The 22,427-nt window shown below is 41.3% G+C and overlaps 1 protein-coding gene across 5 annotated transcripts in view; it reads right to left on the bottom strand.

Moving 5' to 3' along the window:
- The window catches only part of stk3 (serine/threonine kinase 3 (STE20 homolog, yeast)), a 457,998-nt gene that overhangs the window by 64,751 nt on the left and 370,820 nt on the right, over positions 1–22,427 (bottom strand). For all 5 annotated transcript variants that reach the window (XR_006311343.1, XR_006311344.1, XM_043687663.1 and 2 more), the window contains one exon: positions 1,910–2,085. Coding sequence is in view for 3 of the 5 variants with exons in the window: in XM_043687663.1 (XP_043543598.1) it covers positions 1,910–2,085 (176 nt within the window). In the remaining 2 variants the exon portion in view is untranslated. The remainder of the gene's footprint in view (positions 1–1,909; positions 2,086–22,427) is intronic.

The following is a 22,427-nucleotide window of genomic DNA, read 5'->3' on the forward strand; positions in this document are numbered from 1 at the left end:
TCCTCCATGTCCCTCCTCCCTACCTTTTATCTTCTCCTGCTGAACACTCTCTGCTCATTCCTGAAGAAGGGCCTGTGCCCGAAACGTCGAATCTCCTGTTCCCTGGATGCTGCCTGACCTGCTGTGCTGTTCCAGCTTATGAAGACCAGCATGCTATTAGCCTTCTTCACTACCTGCTGTACCTGCATGCTTGCCTTCATTGACTGGTGTACAAGAACACCCAGATCTCTCTGTACTGCCCCTTTACATAAATTGATTCCATTGAGGTAGTAGTCTGCCTTCCTGTTCTTGCTACCAAAGTGGATAACCATACATTTATCCACATTAAACTGCGACAGCAATCAGATTCTTTTTAGTTGAAGATGATCACTTGTGTGGTATGGATGTTACTTGCCATATATCAGCCCAAGCCTGGATATTGTCCAAGTTTTGCTGCATGTGGACACAGACCGTTTTGGTATCTTAGGAGTCACTGATGGATCTGAACGTTGTTCAGTCATTGTGAACTTTCCCACTTCTGACCATATGATTTAGGAAATGTCACTGCTCAAGTTGTGAAAGATAGTTGAGTCTACAAAAGTACCCTGAATAACTCCTGCATTGATGACCTAGAGCTGAGATAACTGATCTCCAACAACCATAAATATTTTTCTTTGTAGGACTTTAAACAGTGAAGAGTTTTCCCCTGAAATCCCAATGACTCCAGTTTTGCTAAGGCTCCTTAATTTCAAACTCGGTTAAATAAGACCTTGATATTAAGCATGTTCACTCTCACCATCCTTCTGAAATTTAACTCTTTTGAGCATGTTTGGTACAAGGCTGTAATGAAACCAGGAGCTGGGTGGCCCTGGCAGAACCTAAACAGAGCCTCAATGAGCAGGTCACAGGTTATTGCTAGTTGATAGCACAGATGATATGTTCCATCACTTTACTGAGAGTGGACCAATAGGGCTGTGTAGGACCTGTCCTGTTTTTTGTGCACAGGGCATACCTGTGGGAGTTTTCTACATTGTCAGGTAGATGCTAGTGTTGTAGCTATCCTGGAACAGCTTGGCTCGGGGTCCAACAAGTTCTGGAGCATAAATCTTCAGTGCTATTGATGGACCTATAGCCTTTGCAGTATTCAATGCTCCCAACCATTTTTCATATCAAATAGAGTCAACTGAATGTTGAAGACTGCCATCTAGGATGCTGGGGACCTCTGCAGCAGGCCTGGATACATTGTCCAATCAGTACTTCTGGCTTAAGATTGTTATGAATACTTTTGCCTTATCTTTCACGCTAAGTTTATTGCTAAGCAGTACTGTTTTAGCACTGTTGATGACCTCTTACATCACTTTAGTGATCATCAAGAGCAGACTTTTATGGCAGTAATTGGCTGGGTTAGATTTGTCCTGTTTTTTGGGTATAGGTCAAAGTTGAGCAATTTTCCACATTGTCTGGTAGATATCACTTACAATTATGTCTTGTAAATGGTGGACAAGTTTTGATGGAGTCAGAAGGGAAGCTGCTCAATGCCAATCTCTAACTTGCTCTCATAGATAGTGATTACATGGTTGGTGCAGATCACTGGCAACCCCAATATGCTAATAACAGGGGAGTAAATGATGGTAATGCCATTGAGTGGCAGAGGGAGATGGTCATTTCCTGGACACCCATGTCACATACTGCTCAGATGCTGCCAGGCCTGCTGAGAATTGCCAGCATTTTCTGTTTCAATTCATTCTTTTCAACGTTTGTAGCCCATCACTCTTGCGTAAGTGATGTAAACCTCACAGTGGTATTTGCTCTGTCAGACTTGCATCACATCAAAAACCTTTTATGATGAATATTAATCATTAGCACTACACATTGTCTCCCTGTTCAGAAGATTATACCTCCAATTATTCCACTTAAAATCCTTACTTACAAAGTTAAAGTCTCCATCTTGCGGTACCTTCCAATTATCAGGGAAAGGATTTTTTAATTTGTGGAAAGACTCTTGCAGACTCCGATTACAGTTTCCAAGGGATTTAGTATTTTTTTCCTGTTTGTCAAAATAATCCATGAACGCTGGTCTTTGGTGTTGTTCTGCAGCATCATTCCCTGCAAGAGAAAGAAAAAGTACCATGTTAGTCAACAATATTCAAAGTTCCACTTTATGCTGTTCATGAAACTTTTTCCAGATTTTGCAATGTAACCAAATGAAAACATTTTCTTTCCAAAAGTAGAGATATAGAAATGGATAAATGCTGTTGAATAAAACTTTAACATTTGGGATCAAAGAACAGTAAATAGTGACTACATTTCAAAGTAACAAATCTTCTGTGAAACATTTCAGGAGAAGTCACAAAAAGCATCACATATAGGCAATTATGTTCTTTCCTTTTTCATATTCAACTTTATTTTACAAAAATTAGAAGTAGTCAAACTGTACTGCACTTAACTACTGTGAAGACCTTTTGTATAAGCAAATTCACCTATAATTTTTTAAATTATTATTCTGAAGGTTTTTTTTAAGAACAGGAAACAAGTTAGAAAGCAAAATATTGCCTTCACTTGAGGGACACAGTGATGTAGTAATAATATCACTGGACTAGTAAGCCATGAGCCACAGAAGAATGTTCTGGGGACATAGATCTGAATCCACCATGGCAGATAGTAAAATAGGAATTACATAAAAATTTGGAATAAGAAAATAGCCAATGGCAACTACGTAACAATAGTCAATTGTTGTAAAAATCCATCTGGTTCATTAATGCTCTTTAGGGAAGGCAATCTGCCATCCTTATCTGCTCTGGCCTACATGTGACTCTAGATCCACAACAATTTGGTTGACTCTTAATTGTCCTCCAGGCAATTAGTGAGGGACAATAACTGTTGGTCTAGCCAGTGATACCCATGTGAACAAACAATACCCTTTTAACAAGACGTAAATGATTCAGTAAAATCATGGTAATACAATGGACCATTTTTCTTTTTAAATGAGTCACTATTAAGAAAATGAATAACAGTTCTCTCAGTTGGAAAATTCATTTCCTAAAATGAGGCTCCTTTTTAGTTATGTCTCACTCATTTTGGAATTACATTTTCTCAGATGAGTTAGAAACAGAAAATTTTGGTCAACACTCAGAGCCACTGAAACTGGTGAAAGCAAGAAGAAAATATTTTTGTTAAAGTCTGACAATGCAAAGGATAAAATAGAACTGAGGACCAGGACAGCAGTAAAGTGAAATAGAACATAGAACACAGAACAGTACAGCACAGTACAGGCCCTTCAGCCCTCTATGTTGTACCAACCTTTTATCCTACTCCAAGATAAGACTAACTTATATACCCTTCATTTTACTATCATCCATGTGCCTATCCAAGAGACACTTAAACGTCCCTATGTATCTGACTCTACTACCACCGCTGGCAGTGCATTCCACACACCTACCACGCTGCGTAAAAAACCTACCTTTGATATCTCCCCTAAATATTCCTCCAATCACCTTAAAATTATGTCCCCTTATGATAGACATTTCCAACCTGTGGAAAAGTCTCTGGCTATCCACTCTGCCTCTCATCATCTTCTACACCTCTAACGAGTCACCTCTCACCCTTCTTCTAATGAGAAAAGCCCTAGATCCCTCAAACTTTCTTCATAAGACATGCCCTTCTGTCCAGGCAGCATCCTGGTAGATCTCCTCTGCACCCTCTCAAGCTTCCACATCCTTCCTATAATGAGGTGACCAGAACTGAACTCAATATTCCAAGTGTAGTCTAACCAGGGCTTTATAGAGCTGCAGCATAACCTAGCAGCTCTTAAACTCAATCCCCCTAATGAAAGCAACACACCACACATCTTCTTAATAACCCTATCAATGTGGGTGGCAATTTTGATAGATCTGTGCACATGGACGCCAAGATCCCTCTCCTCCTCCATATTGCCAAGACTCCTGCCTTTAACCCTGTAATCTGCATTCAAAATCACTTCACAGGTTGAACTCCACCTGCCACTTCTCAGCCAAGCTTTACATCCAGTCAATGTTCCGTTGCAACTTTAAACAGCCCTCCACGCTATCCACAACTCCACTAACCTTCGCGTCATCAGCAAACTTATTAATGTACCCTTCCTCATCCAAGTCATTTATAAAAATCACAAAGAGCAGAATCCCAGAACAGATCCCTGTGGAACATCACTGGTCACTGAGCTCCAAGCTGAATATTTTCCATCTACTACCAACTCGGTCTTCTATGGGCCATCCAATTCTGTATCCAGATAGCCAAATTTCCCTGTATCCCATGCATACTTACTTTCCGAATGAGACTACCATTGGAAACTTTACCAAATGCCTTGCTAAAATCCATATACAGAGGAACCTTGATTATCCAAATGACACAGGCGGGGAGTATTTTATTTAGATAATCAAATGCCAGATAATCCACTGCTCTACCTTCAACAATGTGTTTTGTCACATCCTCAAAGAATTCAATAAGGCTTGTGAGGCATGACCTGCCCCTCACAAAGCCATGCTGACTATCTCTAATCAAACTATGCTTTTCCAAATAATCTTAAATTTGGTCTCTCTGAATCCTCTCCAATAAGTTGCCCACAACCGACAAGACTGACTGGTCTGTAATTCCCAGGGTTATCCCTATTCCCTTTCTTGAACATTTGCCACCCTCCAATCATCTGGTACTACTCCAGTGGACAGTGTGGATGCAAAGATCATCGCCAAAGGTGCACCAATCTCTTCCCTCTCATCACAGAATTCATAGAATTCCTACAGCATGGAAACATTCATTTGACGCAACAGGTCCATACTGACCCTCCGTAAAGCAACCCACCCTGATCCATTCCCCTTCCCTATTATTCTACATTTACCCCTGACTAATGCACCAAACCTATGCATCCCTGAACACTATGGACAATTTTGCATGGCCAATTCATCTAACCTGCTTCCCGAAGTAACCTTGGGTATATCCCATCCGGCCCAGGGAACATATCTATCTTCATGTTTTTCAAAATTTCCACCTCATCCTCCTTCTTAACATCAACCTGTTTGAGCATAATCAGCCTGTTTCACATTGCCCACATAAATGACAAGGTCCCTCTCAGCAGTGAATACTGAAGCAAAGTATTCATTAAGGACCTCCCCATCTCCTCCAACTCCAGGCACAACTTCCCTGCACTATCCCTATTTGGCCCTACCCTCACTCTGGCTGTCTTCTTGTTCCTTATAGGAGTATAGAACACTTGGGGTTTTCCTTAATCCTACATGCCAAGGCTTTTTTATGCCCCCTTCTAGCTCTCCCAAGTCCATTCTTCTGTTCCTTCCTGGCTACCTTGGAAACCCTCTAGAGCCCGGTCTGATCCTTGGTTCCTCAACTAGCTTCCTTCTTCCTCTTGATTAGGTGTTCCACATCTCTTGTCATCCAAGATTCCTTTACCCTACGAACCTATCCAGCTCTATCAGCAAGTGCTCCCTAAACAACCTCCACATTTCTGTTGTGCATTTCGCTGAGAATATATGCTCCCAATTTATGCTCCACAGTTCCTGCCTAATAGCATTGCAAATCCCCCTCCTTCAATTAAATACTATCCCATACCGTCTTCTCCTATCCCTCTCCATGAGTATAGTAAAGGTCAGGGAGTTGTGATCACTATCACCGAAATGCTCTCCCACCAAGAGATCTGACAGCTAACCTGGTTTGATGACAAGCAACAATATGGCTCCCCACTAGTTGGCCTATCTACATATTGAATCAAGAATCCATCCTGGACACAGCTGACAAAATCTGCTCCATCCAAACTATTTGCATTGAGGAGATTTCAATCAATATTAGGGAAGTTGTCATGGGTGATTTCAACAACCCTTTTCAAAATCTGCCTCTCAATCTGCTCCTCCATGTCTCTGTTGCTACTAGGGTGTCTACAGAAAACTCCCAATAAAGTGACTGCTCCTTATTGGTTTCTGATGTCCACCCATACTGACTCTGTAGACAAAACCTCATTGATGACCTCCCTTTCTGCAGCTATGATACTATCCCTGATTAGCAATGTCACTCCCTAAACTCTTTTACTCCCTCCCTATTCCTTTTGATACATCCCTTGAACATCCAACAACCATTCTTGCCTTTGTGATATCCAAGTCTCCATAATGGCCACAACATTGTAGTTCCAAATACTGATCCATGCTCTAAGTTGATTACCCTTATTCTTGACACTTCTTGTGTTAAAATAGACATACTTCAACCCATCACACTGACTGCAACTTTGCCCTATCAACTGTCTATCCTTCCTCACAGACACTCTGCACACTGTATCTGCCTGCTCACCAGCTACCCCATCCTTTGATCTGTAGCACCGATTCCCAACCCCCTGCCAAACTAGTTTAATCCCTCCCGAAGAGTTCAAGCAAACCTCCTACCCAGTTCATGTGCAGCTCGTCCTCCTTGTACAGGTCCCAACTTCCCCAGAAGATCCTCAATGATCCATATATTTGAAGTCCTCCCTCCTGCATCAGCTCAGTTGCCACGTGTTCAGCTACACTCGCTGTCTCGCTGTCTGTTCCTAGCCTCATTATTAGCAATCCGGTAACAATCCTGAGAGTACTACTCTGCTCATCATGTCTTTTAGCTTCCAACCTAACTCCCTGTATTCACTTTTAAGGTTCGCATCTTTCTTCCTAGCTATGTCATCAGTACCGATATAAACCACGACCTCTGGCTGTTCTTCTGCCCCCTTAAGAATCGTGTAGACTTGATCCAAGACATCCCCGACCTTGGCACCTGGAAGTCTTGCTTGCGACCACAGAATCTCCTGTCTTATCCTCTAACCATTGATTCTCCTATCACTATCCTATTCCCTCCCCACCCTCTTTCTGAGCAACAGAGCCAGGTTCAAGGCCAAAGACCTGGCTGCTGTGGCTTTCCCCAGTAGGTCATTTCTCCCCACCCCGCCAAAAAGTATCCAAAGCGGTATACTTATTATTGAGGGGAACAGCTACAAGGGATCCCTGCACTGTCTGCCTATTCATTTTTCCTCTCCTGATGGTCAGGTTGCTGACAATATTATTTCAAATTCTTAGGTAAAAACAATGATAAGTATTTATGCACAATGTAGCATTTCTGAGATGCACAATCTGCAGAGAGATGTAGAGGTATCTCTGATTCTCTGGTAAAGAAATTTTAATGTCTGCTTGGTGTTATTTTCTACTTTGCCCTCAACACAGGGTAAAACTGAGGTCCTGAGCCCATGGATTCACACTGCATTAAGAGCAATTACCCAGGAGTGATCTTCCTTTAATTGCCTGTTTGGTACCCAGAGGACAGCAAGTAGGCCATATGTGCTGGAGAGTGAATAGGACACTTTCCAACTTGGTGAAAGCTGTAGTCTGCCTGGGAAAGACAGACACCCTCAGCATCTCAACTTTGACAGTCCAACTCAGCAACTTTAAAGAATTAGAAACAAACAAATGCCTAGGGACGAGTTTAGTTTGGGAAACTTTATCAGTGTGGATGAATTAGCCCAAAGGGTCTGTTTCCGTGTTGTATGACTGTATAACTCTAACTAATATTGGAGAGAATATTCTGCATCACCTATGCAGGTGAATAGAAAGTTTACGCTGTTGACTGCATTGTACCAATGTGTCAAGTAGATTTAAATACCAGTCCTCTGTTCAATGCCCAAGCTGTTGGAAACTGTGTCAGCAAGGACAACAATTTCAGAGTGACTGCTTTTGGTCTGGATAAAAAGCATTTCTCTAACCCTTTTCTCACTGAATAATCTCAGATAATATGTTAAAATTGCATGCAGCCTGTGAACACAATGATCTTCTAAGCACAAAAATACATCATAACAAATATCTCTTTTCGGTTCCCACACTATATAAATATCATACCTGAATATAGATGATTTGTATCCATTATCCCTTCATACTTTTTCTAAATTACACATCCAGCATAATAGCTTATCAGGCATAACATATGTGGAAGTAAACAGAGTTTCAATTTAAAGCGTATTCATGGCACATCATGGTTACACAGTCCACCAACAAAACAAACACGGACACCATCAAAATCAGTGGAGGGAAGACACTTACGATTGAAGTAGTCTTCTTTTATGGATAATCTACATGAAAATGTTAATTTGACATTGTTCTTAATAAGTATTGATGGGCATCTTGCGCGTTACAATTTTAATTTTTTTTGACACATTGGTACAATGCAGTCAACAGCGTAAACTTTCTATTCACATTATTTCATTTTGATTTTTAATAAACTATAATTGAGCTTAGATTAACATTAATATCTATGCTGCGAATAAATATACGTTGCACACTTTTAGTTAAACCAATTTAGCTTAATAAAAAAATACACTACACAAAAGGCAATTTAAAAACAACACCAAAATGAATTGCAAATTAAGAAGCTTAATAAAATTACCCTTTACAACATAAATCAACCAACATAATGCAAGCAAAAATAATTCATATTTTGCAAGTCAGCACAAGTAAATGTCTAGATAATTAGATTAACTTATTTCTTGGAAATTTAGTTGATCAATTCAGAAATTGTCATTTTGGGATCTGGACAACATTAGCATGGCCTCATTTACTCCAAACTCATCTGGTCTGAGAAGGTAGTATTGCATTTTATTGTGACACTGATGCAGCCCTAGACTAATGGCATTCCCAGTGATTTAGATATACAGTTATTTCAGGCACCTCAGTACTCAAACCAGATTTAAAATAGCTTTTGGGAGATAAAAAATCTTTTAAGGATATTATATTTGATTGACAATTGCAGAAATGTAAATTTCAAAAGCGATGAAATGCATCAGACAATGAACAGTTGGATTTTATTTGATTACTTACGTGAAGGAAATAATTGCGAACTGCACAGATCGAGTGTAGAGATGAGGCTCATTGAATTGTTTAACAGGGTCCCTGCTTGGTCTCAACGGGCTGTGTATGTTCAACTATACTATAAATGATTTTATCATGATGTCAAACAGTAAGATTTGTGAAAGGCATTTATGCCGTTTTACTTAAATAACTGAGCAGTATTTTGAATATTCTTATGCAAGTTAAGATGAAATGGTTCAAAAGAGATTATGGCAGTCTATTAGAATATATTCTGACTTGCAGCATGACTGGGAATGTGCATGAAGTACAAATAGGCATCTTTACATTTGGCTATAGGGGCATAGAACAAGGAAGTGATGTTGAATGTGTACAAGACACTTGTTAGACCTCAGCTAGATTAATGTATACAGTTATGAGTGCCACATTACAAGAATGATGCAAATGCATTGGAAAGAGTGCAGAAAAAAATTGCAAGAAATGACCCACAAATGACAAACTTCAGCTATGAGGAAAGATTGAAAAGTTTGGGGCGGTTGTCCTCAGAGAGAAGATGGAGAAGATTTGATAGAGGGTTTCAAAGTCATGATCAACTGGACAGAATAGATAGGGAGAAGCTGTTCCTGCTTGTAGAAAAAAAAAGATTGAGAGGGCAGAGGTTTACAATGATGAGCTCATGAAGCAAAGGTGAGTGAGAAAGAAATCTTTTCACACAATGAGCAGTTAGGATATGGAATACACTACCCAGAAAAGTGGTGGAGGTAAGTTCAACTGAGGCATTCAAAAGGGTATTGTGTAATTATCTGGTTAGAAATGGTGCTAAGAACTATGGGGAATAGGAAGAAGATTGGCAATAGGGAGCAATTGAAACATGCAGGCATGATGAACCAAATGGGCTCCTTCTGCACTGTAACAATTCTGTGATTCTATATGCAGCTTGAGAAACATTACAATAAGTCAAAAATATCAATACTAGATTTAAACCAAACAGATCTCTAGATGCATTATTTCCAATGCACTGCTCACTTTTAGATCCTCTCGTTGCTTATAAGTTTATGGCAATGTTTCATAATATTTCCTTCCTGTGTATTTTTCTTGTTACATGCAGAAAACAAACAACTACACATAGAATTAGGTGACCAAGTATTGGGCACCAAACAATGAGGCCTTCTTGTTATTATACGGATTAATGAGTGGGAAAGGCCAATTAAGAGTGATGGGTGTGTCATTCACTGCCATTCAAAATGTCATCTTGCTTTTATTGGTCCTGACGCTACAGAGCTGTGACCAATATGTCAATATTGGTCTGTTGGTGTGCGGAAAAGTTAAAAACTAGAGCAATGCAAATTTATAACGGCATATAACTTGCCTGCTTTATAGGTAGAAATTTTTTGATTAAAGTGTATATCAGATTAATCTGAAGGCACTGAGTCAGGTGTTGTTAGATTCCTTGTTCACCATCCTGTCCTGGATAGTCTGCAGTTTCTTCTGGTTAAACGTTGGTTAGCCCAAAGTCAACATCCTTGTCCCAAATCTCAAACTGTATATCTTTGTTACCAATTCCACTCACTTCCTTGAAGGTGTCTCAATATGAACCAGACTGTTTGCACTCTCCTACATTCTAATCATCAGAGCTCTTTTTAAAATTTCCATAGAATTAACAGTCAATACAACTGATCATGATCTTAGCAGTCACTACATGAATAAAAAAAAACGAATAACTGTTAAATGATTGCATGGGATGGGAAGTTGTAAACATTTGCTTTAAAGTTTACTTGAATTTGTTGCCGTATACATGCCAACCATAAAATAAACAGCATTCTGCTTCATAAATACCACACGTCTGAGCCTGCGTTAGCCCATTAGCTGGTTAACCTTCATGCTCGTAAACCTGAACTGATCCAAACTTTGTGGTCCTTTCCTATCCCTCAGTGTCTAGTCTTACCACTCCTGATTACTGATCTAGCATTACTTCCTAGTTCTAAAATGTTAATAATGAAACATACCTTGTATTTGGGGCTTTTCCCTGTCTTAACATGAAATTTTGTCTAAGTAAACAACTTCCACAACTCTGCTAAACTTTGTTGCATTTAATTAATAAATTTGTTTTGTTTAGCTTTAATAAAATGACAAAGTACTTAATTAGTTGAGCATTCTTAACTGTAATCAGTAAGCCTGTCTGTAATAATTTCTTCTGAATATTTTTTATCAGGATGAGCAACATGATGAGAGATATACACAAGTTAGACCAAGAGAAATCAAAAATATTCTGAACGTGATTATATAGGTACCAAATTATTAGGAAATAATGACCATTTTATTGTTTAATCTACTGCATACCTTTGATATCACTAAAAGAAAAACAGTTGCTCTAAATTATATGTCTCCCCAAACAATGTTCTGGTTCATGTGAATATTAGATGTTTGTAATTCAATGTCAGAAATTTATTTTCATTACACATTTGTACCCATCTTGCCTAAAACGCCCACAGCAAAAAGAAAGCATCTCAGTACAGGTTATTCTGCTATAACATGCATTTCGTGAATGCAAGCTGGCAATAACGTGATTAACACATGGGGATGCCATTTTGAAAGCACAAACTTTTAAAACGTGTTGGCTATAAAGGGATTGCATCGCAAACGCTTTAAATGCTGCTTTTATTGTGAAACTTATGTGGTGAGGGGTCACACAAGAACACAACCATTGCATTATCAAAGAACTACCTATACGGTTAGAAGAAATGTGTTTAAAAAATCCAATATAGTACAGTATATTAAACAAGCCATATGGGGAGTGTGCTCTTTTATATTAATGTAGTTTGTGTTTGTTATTAAGTGTAGCTTGTCCTGTTCTGATCAAATAGTGTGCTTGGTTTATACCACAATTCCTTTCATGCTGATATCAGGCAAATGGTAAATCAGAAAGTGAATGCCACTTTTGCTCGCTTGCCTTTTGCTGCTTGTTACAAAAGTTGAATGAAAATTCAAAATTCATGCATCACGTGGCAAGGAAAACTTTTCAGTGGAGAAACCTGCCATTAGCTGACAATGAAGCAGGTATAAACAGCTTTAAAAGCGCATGTTTTCCACAGCTGCTGAGTTTTCCCAGCAATTTCTACTTTTGTTTAAAAGTGCCTCTTGCATAAACAAGGAGGTTCTTTACATGGTCACAACTTTCTGGCCCAACTTCACTGTCATTAACATCAAGTTTGAGAAGCACAAAAGGCAAATTGAGTGTTTATCAGAAATAAATTTCATTTTTATTTACAAATATCAGGATGTAGGTTTGCTCGCTGAGCTGGAAGGTTCATTTCCAGATGTTTCGTCACCCTACTAGGTAACATTTTCAGTGGGCTTCAGGCGAAGCACTGCTGATCAGTCCTGCTTTCTATTTATATGTTTGCGTTTCTTTGGGTTGGAGATGTCATTTCCTGTGGTGAAGTCACTTCCTGTTCTTTTTCTCAAGGGGTGGTAGATAGGATCTAACTTGTTTGTTGATAGAGTTCTGGTTGGAATGCCATGCTTCTAGGAATTCTCGTACGTGTCTTTGTTTGGCATTCTAACCGGAACTCTATCAACAAACACATCAAGTTAGACCCCATCTACCACCCCCTGAGAAAAAGAACAGGAAGCAGGACTTATCAGCAGTGCTTTGCCTGAGGGCCACTGAATATGTTAGCTAGTAGGGTGACGAAACATCTGGAAATTAACCTTCCAGCTCAGTGAGCAAACCTATATCCAAAACCTCAACCTGAGCTACAAGTCTTCTCAAAACTTGCTAATTTACAAGTATTTCACATTACATTGGTTTCATTTATTCATGCACATAGAGATCTAAATGTAAAATCAAACTTCATGATAGACCTGCACTTATTGCAGATTAATTGCACAGGGTTGCAGATTAATTAAGGACTTTTTGTGTGAGAAAGTGTTTCGTGTTTACTTTCACTATCTAATGTTCATGTTAGTGTTGTACTCCCCTGAATATTATAGATCATATTCATTAGGGATAATTAAAGTTTTATCTGTGAACGCAAAACTCTAAGGACTCTGCCAATCAACACCCAGCGATTGACTCCACGTCAACAGTCCTGAACCTATCATTTAGGCCTCTCATTTTCTGATTTTGACTGACCTCACCAACCTCAACACACCCAAGATGCCAGTTTCTTTGCATTTCACTCCTTCATTCATCTGGCCCAGCCTCTGTATTCTCTTAAATCACTCTGTTACAATTCCATGCTCCAAACCCCTCTCCCTCCTCACCACAAACTTGCCTTTGCCAGTCCTGAGCTTCCTACTAAATTCATCTGGCCCATTATATTTTTGACTGTTATAGTCCCTAAAATGCAGTTTAGGGACAGTCCCATAGATGAAACATTCCTCACAGAATAAATTTTCCAGATGACAATAAATCACTGATAATTAAAAGCGAAGGACATGTTAATTTGGTGATATATATTTTGTATTGCACTAAACCTTCCATTGGGCGACACTCTATCAGCAATGATTAAACACCACTTTTCAGTATTTGCACAGTTCACGTTTACCACCCTCAAACAGTACAATTACTTACAAGTATGAAAATCATTAGAATCTACATTGCTGGAAATGTAAGTTAGTCTGCACCAATGCTGCATTTTTGCACAAATTCTTTTATTGGATTGGAGCAGTGAGCATCACAGGAACACCTCCCAATTCCTGTTATTTTAACTCAGACATTAACTATTATTTTAATGCAAACATAATTAACTAACTTACGTAAGTTATTGGAAATTCTAGGTACATGTACCAATCAACCTTCTTAGCTAAACAGAAACCATATTATGGGACAGCTATTACAAACTCTCCTTATTTTATGGCAGAACATAAACAAGTGCACAAATTGCACTTCTAGCGAGAGATAAATAATGGGGTAAACTTCAAATAGGTTATAAGAAGTCACAATTGTTAAAATTATTTTTTTTTCTGATGAAGAGCTTCCCCATTTAAGTTTAAATAAAACTAGTACCGTCTCAGAATTAGAAGTTTAGGGTTGTAACATTCCTTAAACAACTTCATAAACTCCTGGAAGGTTTTAGTGCCTGGCACCTCTGGAAAGCCCCTTATAATAGAGGACGATAACAGGTCCACAGCAATCAGAAGGATGACTCATCACTTTTCATCTGCTTCAATGTCATTTGTGTGGGAAAATATATTGCGTTCTTTTCAAATATTGGGCCCAGTCTTCGACAGCAGGATCAAATGAGTTAAGCTTCTCAAATAAAGGCATGATACCAGAAAAGCTTACCCTAACTCCAAGATAACTGTGTTCTTCTGACACGTCCTGTCTTCTCTCGTTGCCACTGAAATAACTGCACAGAGGCTGGTATCCTGTCACCAAGTCACCTTTTATTTACTTGTACACAGTACACTGGCTGTGGCCAGCCAGCTCGAAGTCAGTTGCCTGAATTGAGAAGATTCTAACCTCCTGGTGATATATTTTTTTCGTCTCCTGTCACTACTGAAATAACTGCACAGAGGCCAGTATTCCATCGCCAAGTCACCCTTTACTTACTAGTGCACAGAACACTGTCTGCGGCAGCCAGCTTGGATTAATCTCCTCAGTTGTGGACTTCTAAATCCCCTGCTTATATCTTTTTTTTTAAAGTCGGCTCAGGCAGCAGCAGTAGTAGTAGTGGTGGTGATGGTGGTCAGGTACAGCTGAACACAGTCCAGAGTCATAGAGTCATAGAGATGTACAGCATGGAAACAGACCCTTCGGTCCAACCCGTCCATGCCGACCAGATATCTGAACCCAATCTACTCCCATCTGCCAGCACCCGGCCCCTATCCCTCCAAACCCTTCCTATTCATATACCCATCCAAATGCCTCTTAAATGTTGCAATTGTACCAGCCTCCACCACATCCTCTGGCAGCTCGTTCCATACACGTACCACTCTCTGCATGAAAAAGTTTTCCCTTAGGTCACTTTTATATCTTTCCCCCCTCACCCTAAACCTATGCCGTCTAGTTCTGGACTCCCCGATCCCAGGGAAAAGACTTTATCTATTTATCCTATCCATGCCCCTCATAATTTTGTAAACCTCTATAAGGTCACCCCTCAGCCTCCGACGCTCCAGGGAAAACAGCCCCAGCATGTTCAGCTTCTCCCTGTAGTGCAGATCCTCCAAACCTGGCATCATCTTTGTAAATCTTTTCTGAACCCTTTCATGTTTCACAACATCTTTCCGATAGGAAGAAGACCAGAATTGCACGCAATATTCCAACAGTGGCCTAACCAATGTCCTGTACAGCCGCAACATGACCTCCCAACTCCTGTACTCAATACTCTGACCAATAAAGGAAAGCATACCAAATGCCTTCTTCACTATCCTATCTACCTGCGACTCCACTTTCAAGGAGCTATGAACCTACACTCCAAGGTCTCTTTGTTCAGCAACACTCCCCAAGACCTTACCATTAGAGTGTATAATGCTAAGATTTGCTTTCCCAAAATGCAGCACCTTGCATTTATCTGAATTAAACTCCATCTGCCAATTCTCAGCCCATTGGCCCATCTGGTCCAGATCCTGTTGTAATCTGAGGTAAGGCAATGTCTCCAGTCGAGAGAACATTTGCCTGCTGTACACTGGCTCTAGCCAGTTAGCTCGGAGTCAGTCACCTGAACTGTGGAGATTCTACCTCCTGGTTTTTTAAAATTTTATTAAACAGTACAATATACAGTTGACAATAAACAGAAAACAGCAGTTCACAAGAAAAACTACTACATACAGGGGAAGGGGCAGAAAAGCCAAACCCCAAACCTGTTCAACCAGTTTTCAGGGAAATGAGGTCAAACCTCAAATCCCACTTTCAGTTAAAGGTAACACTAACAAACACAGACAAGACAGTGCAATAAAGTAAGAAACAGCACAAAACATAGACCCAATACATCTATAAAAAAAGACACCTGACACCAATCCACACACCGCATATTGATCAGACCGTTCTTGGCTAGCCTTCCTGCAGGATAGTCATTAGCCTTCCGGTCTCTGGCCATTCTACATACTGACTGACCCTCCCCAGGCCCGTTTTCCTAAGGACGGGTCGTCGATCACCCAGCTCCCAGTCGCCCTGCGTACTGACCGGACTAACCCGGGTCACTATCCAACAAGCTGGTTGTTGGCCTTCTGGTCTCCGGCTGCCCTGCGTACTGATTGACCCTCCCCAGTCCACTTTTCTTTGGGACGGGCGTCGGTCACTGGCTCCCAGTCACCCTGCGTATTAACCAAACCATCCCTGACCTGTTTTCTGCAGTCAGGCTGTCAGCCTTCCAGCACCCGGCCACCCTGTGTACTGACTTACTCTTTCCCCTGGCCAGTGCTCTTACGGACCGGCCATTGGCTGTGTGACTCCCAATCTCTGTGCATCCTGACCAGTCCTTCCCCAGTTAGCATCCCTAGGGGCTGCTGTCGGCTGCCTGGCCTCAGCCTCCCCGTGTACTGACCAGCCTGCCCTATATTGGTTTTCCTGCGAGGACGCTATCAGCTGCCTGCCCTGCCTGCCACGTGTACTGACAGGCTCCTCCCCGCCTGCTTTCCTCCAGGTTAGTCATCGACCCTCCGACCTCCAGCCAGGCCTCTCCCCAACCAGTTTTCCTATGGGCATGCTTTCAGCTGCCTCGCCCCCAACCACCTTGTGTACTAACAGACACTGCCCAGCCCACTTTTCCCCCAGGCCAGCCATTGACCCTCCAGCTCCCGGTTGCCCCACATACTGACTCGCCCACTCTGACCTGCATTCAAACATAATTAAGTATAAAACCCATATACATCAACAAAATTCACAAAATCCCCACAATAGTTTCCAGTACCAAGGCAGAGTCCACACCTGAAGATACAGTCCACTCTAACAAGCACCAAATGCACACCGCACAGGAGACACAAAAGGTGTTTAGTCTCCATAGAGGTCTGGCCCATCTAGAGAGATCCAGGCCTACTCACAGGAACATAGTATATTGTGAAGCTGCAGTTAACTCGCAGTGGTTTGGCAGAGTCCACAGCACACAAGCAGGTGTTCAGTATCCACACAGGCTTGGTCCATCCAAAGGACCAGGCCCACTCACAGGAACACAGTACCTTGTAAAGGTGCAGTTAACTCGGGGGATTTGGTCCACTCCAGGATGCAGCAATTGTTCACCTCCCAGCACACACACCAGATGTTCAGTCTTTACAGAGGCCTTACAAAGGGTCAGGCTTACCCATACAGGAACAGCTCATCTGGAAAGATGTATTTTCTAACAGGGGCACAGTCCAATCATCAAAAGAGTAAAAATACATTAAAAACCCAAATGCAAGGGCTAAGCCTTTGTAAAGAGAAAAGAGAGTAACACACAGGCTGTAACCAGCCAGTGAAACAACAGTTTTCTGATGAGGGCTGAAGTACACCTGAAACACATTGACTGCATAGATCAGGCAGTTTAAAAATCAGTCCTCAATAAAAAGTAATACCAGCTAATAACAAACTGGCTATATACTTCAGTCAGTTCAGGAATCAGGTTTCTTCCAAAAGGAAAAAAAACAGAAACCAACAGCAGCATTAACACACTGACTGTGGCCCAGCCAGCACAGAGTCAATTCCCTAAACTGAGGAGATTCTAAGTCACTTGGTTATTTTCTTCCCTGCTTATATTTTTAAACAGTACAGTTTACAAACAATTAACATTAACAGCTGTATACAGAGAAACAGCAATTTACAAGGGAGAGGAACGGCAAAGAGGGACCCCAAACCCTACCGTTCAACCAGTTTTCAGGGAAAAGAAGACAACTGAGGGCAGAGTCCGCTCCTGAAGGCAGCAAATGCACACCCCACAGCACGCACACTGGTGTTCAGTCTCCATAGAGGCCTGGCCCACCCACACAGAACCAGGCCCAGTCTCAGGAACACAGTACATTGTAAAGGTGCAGTTAATTTACAGGGGTTTGGTCCATTCCCAAAGGCAGGGTCCTCGTGTACTGACAGGCTCCTCCTGGCCCGCTTTCCTCCAGGCCTGTCATCAACTCTCCAGTTCCCAGCCAGTCTGCATACAGGCTGCGCCTCCCTTGACCAGCTTTCCAATGGGCACGCTTTTGGCTGCCTAGCCCCTAGCCCCTAGTCCCCCTGCGTACTAACAGACCCACCCACAGCTCACTTTTCCCCAGGCCGACCATTGACCCTCCAGCTCCCAGCCACCCCACATACTGACTAGCCCACTCTGGTCCACACAAGCACAATTATCTACAAAACCCACATACAGTAACAGAATTCACAAAATCCTCAATACAGTTTCCAGTACAAAGGCAGAGTCCACGCCCAAACTCCAGGATGTAGCAAATACTAACCTCCCAGCGCTCACACAGGTGTTCAGTCTCTATAGAGGCCTGGCCCTTCCAGGGAGAACCAGGCCCACTCTCAGGAACACAGTACATTGTGAAGCTGCAGTTGACTTACAGGGGTTTGGTCCAGTCCCAAATGCAGAATTCACACCCAAAGGCAAAGGAAGAGTCCACACCACACGTAGGTGTTCAGTCTTCAGAGGCCTGGTCCACCCAAAGGACCAGGCCCACTCACAGGGACACAGTACATTGTAAAGATGCAGTTAACCCACAGGGGTTTGGTCCACTCAAGAATGCAGCAATTGCTCACCTCCCAGCACACACACCAGGTGTTCAGTCTTTACAGAGGCCTAGTCACCGACAAATGGTCAGGCCTACCCATATGGGGCCAGATCATCTGGAAAGATGTATTTTCTCACAAGGGCTCAGTCCAAACACCAAACAAGTCAAACATATTCAGAAGAAAGAAAACCAATGTGCAAGGGCTAAGCTCTGCCTCTAAATCAGCTTCATCCTTTTCTCAAAGATTAAGAGAAAAGACTAACACACAGGCTGTAACCAGCCAGTGAAACAAGTTACCTAATTACACCTGAAACACATTGACTGTAAATCAAGCAGTTTAGAAATCAGTCCTCAATGGAAAAAAAAGAAATACCAGTTAACAAAACTGGCTTTGTAAACCAGCCAGTTTAGGAATCAGATTCTCCCCCCCAAAAAAAGCAGAAACAGACAGCAGCCCAGCCAGCACAGAGTCAGTCCCCTGAACTGAGGAGACTCTAAATCTCCTGGTTATATCAGTCAGCCAGGGCTTTCCTGCTTGGAATAGTTAACCTGGGACAATCAACAACCTCATAGTCAACATGGTCAACCTGGTTCTAGTTAGTACAGGACAAAATTACAAAATCTTGAAAGCTTAGAAATATTTTGCACACAGAAAAAAATTGTAATATACTTCAAGAATACATTGGCACATTGGTGTAATAGACAAGCACGTGCAGATGAAATTTAATGTGCTAGTCCTTTTAACCAAAAGGACTAGCCACACTACCATACATCAGGAGCATCTCAGAACTGACAGCCAGACTACTGCGACCCCTAGGACTCATAACGGCACACAAACCAACAGCCATGCTCAGACAACAACTCACCAGAACGAAGGACCCGATACCCAACATGAGCAAAACTAATGTAGTGTACAAAATACCATGCAAGGACTGCACAAAACACTATATAGGACAAACAGGAAGACAGCTAACAATCCGCATACATGAACATCAACTAGCCACGAAACGACACGACCAGCTATCCTTAGTAGCCACACACGCAGACAACAAGCAACATGAATTCGACTGGGACAACACTACTATCATAGGGCAAGCCAGACAGAGAACAGCCAGGGAATTCCTAGAGGCATGGCATTCATCCACAAACTCCATCAACAAACACATCGACCTGGACCCAATATACCAACCACTACAGCGGACAGCTGAAACTGACAACCGGAAGCGGCAGGGACAGACCATTATAAACACCGGAGGAAACATCAAAGAAGCGCTTTGCAGGAGGCTCCCAAGCACTGATGATGTCGCCTAGCCAGGGGACGAAACGTTTGCAACAAAACTTCCAGCTCGGCGAACAGAACCACAGCAACGAGCACCTGAGCTACAAATCCTCGCACAAACTTTGAACTCCAACAGAGAATACTAAAACCAACAACTATTTACAACTCCTTTCTCTTAAACCTATCTTTTACCTCCCACTTTACAATGCTGGCCCGATAAATTCCCTCTTAAATTTTATGGTAAAATCAATTTCAAACCCAGGTATAGTCTTCAAATGTCAAACTTTCTCTGTAGACTCCTCTAGGTCGACTTTGGTGTTCTGTTGCACAAATTTCTTATAGACAGGTATCTTTCAGAGAGTTATTCAGTTAGCAGTCAGCTTGTTGGCGCTCGTTGCTGTTCTCCCCTTAACTGTTCAAAATGTCTGGTTTTATACCCCAAATATTGGATCATTTCATTGTTTTGATGTCATCAAAACACTAAATTCAAATGCGATTGGATTTTGGTATCTGGGGCATAATTGTTAACTGGTTGGCCGAATTTGAATTTGTTTTTGTTCCATGGCCACGGAACTCCAGCTATTGTTTCAACCAAATGTTACATTTTTATTTTGTCCAGCACTCTGTGCTTTCGGTCAGTCCTTGCTAGCTCCAACTCTCTAAGTTACAGTACACACCTACACCTTCATAACAGCATCACCTTCTCAAGTGCAGCTGGGAATGGACAATATTTGAGGTGATTCAGAAAAAAATTCAAAGGTGGCATGAGGAAAAAGCCTTTTTACACAGCAAGTGGTTAGGATCTAGAATGCACTATCTGTAAGGATGGTGGAGGCAGATGTAATTTTTTTCATTCATTTATATGATGGACGTGTTCCAGCTAGGTAAGCATTCATTGTCTGTCCTTAACATTTTACAATTTTCAAAAGTGAATTCTGTAAGGTCCTGAAGAGTAAAAAAAAATTGCAGGGTCACTTGGAAAGAGCAGGATAGAAAGTACTAACTAAATTATTCTTGCAGAAAGCCAGTGTGGACCAGACAAGCCGAATGATTTCCTTCTGTTCTGGAACCATTTTATGATGCGATTGCATGTGATCAAACATTGTGTGGCAGCCTCAGGTATATTGCACAGAATGAATTCTCATTAAAGAAGAAAAGTATGGAAACAAAAATCAGTATGAAATGTATTCTATTGAAATGTTAGAATGGGAAATACCAGAGCTGTCAACATTGGGTAAATGTTATTTTCAGATTTTGAGTTACACACCAGCTGCAGACCCAAGAGCATAAATTCATGTCAAAAACATAAACATTCCTAAATGTGGTGATCTGCATCCATCACAGGTGTAACATATGATGGTCAGTCCACATTTAATCCACAAGCGTTGGTCCATGACCACTTATATGACTGTTTGAAATTACCTTCAATCATCATTACAGTGATCAAATCACACTTCATACTAAGTGCAGGAAGAAGTCTCTTCAGCCAATCATTTATCCCTAATAGATGGAAAGGATGTACATCTGCTCCACAACAAGAGCAGCAAGGACTGAAGATACAGAAAAAAGTTGTGTACAAAAAGTTTAATCAAGTTTTACTATCTTACTGCATAAATTTAAAAGACAACAAAACTTCTGTTATCTGTAAGAAGAAATGTGAATTACACAGCAAAGTACACTAAATAAAATCCATTATTTTAATGCAAGAAAAATAGAAATGCTGGAAAAATGTAGCAGATGGTCAGCATCTGTGGGGAGATCAGATAAGTCTGAGTTTCAGGTGTAAATCTTTCTTCACAATTCAGCTCTGGCGAAGGGTTCCCAGCCAAAGTTTCTTTTCACAAATCATAACCGCAGTATTGACATGTTAGCCCAGATTTTCTGATCAATGTTGATACTATGGCGGTCACTGATAATTGCAATTAAGAGTATGCCCTTTCCTTTTTTCACCACTGTAGCCAGGACTTACTGCTCCAGAGCAAAGAGTAAGTCAGGCTACAGGCATCTCCACAGAGGGCTGGCAAGTAGAAAGGGTGTCACTCTTGATTCTAGCGTGGTGACTTAAGGAGCCCTAGCAAAACCCAAGTCAATGGGAATCAGAGGGCAATGGGTGGAGTCATATCTGGCACATAAGAATCATGTCAGCTCAAGGACATCTCTGCAGGAATTCCTCAGGGTAGTTCCTAAGCTCAATCATCTTCTGTTGATTCATCAATGACCATTCCTCCATTAAAAGGTCCAAAGTGAGGATTTTGCAGATGATTGCACAATAATTGCCACTCCTCATATACTGAGAATAATCCATGTCCAAATGAAGTAAGTCCTGTACAATATCTAGGCTTGGGCTGACATGTGGCAAGTAACATTTGGTGCCACACAAATACCAGGCAATGATCATCTCTAATAAGAGACAATCTAATCACTGCCTCTTAATTCAATGGTGTTATCATCACTGAATATCCCACTCTCAAAATCAGGTTGCAGCTGTACAGGAAATTGGTTCATACATTTTTGGAGTATTGCGTGCAATTCTGGACTCCCTGCTTAGGAAGAATGTTGTGAAACTTGAAAGAGTTTAGAAAAGATTTCAGAGGATGTTGCCAGGGCTGGAGGGTTTGAGCTAAAGGGAGAGGCTAAATAGGCTGGGGCTATTTTCTTTTGAGCTTAGGAGACTGAGG

The sequence above is a fragment of the Chiloscyllium plagiosum genome, chromosome 4 (genome assembly GCF_004010195.1).
Source record: "Chiloscyllium plagiosum isolate BGI_BamShark_2017 chromosome 4, ASM401019v2, whole genome shotgun sequence".
NCBI lineage: Eukaryota > Metazoa > Chordata > Chondrichthyes > Orectolobiformes > Hemiscylliidae > Chiloscyllium > Chiloscyllium plagiosum.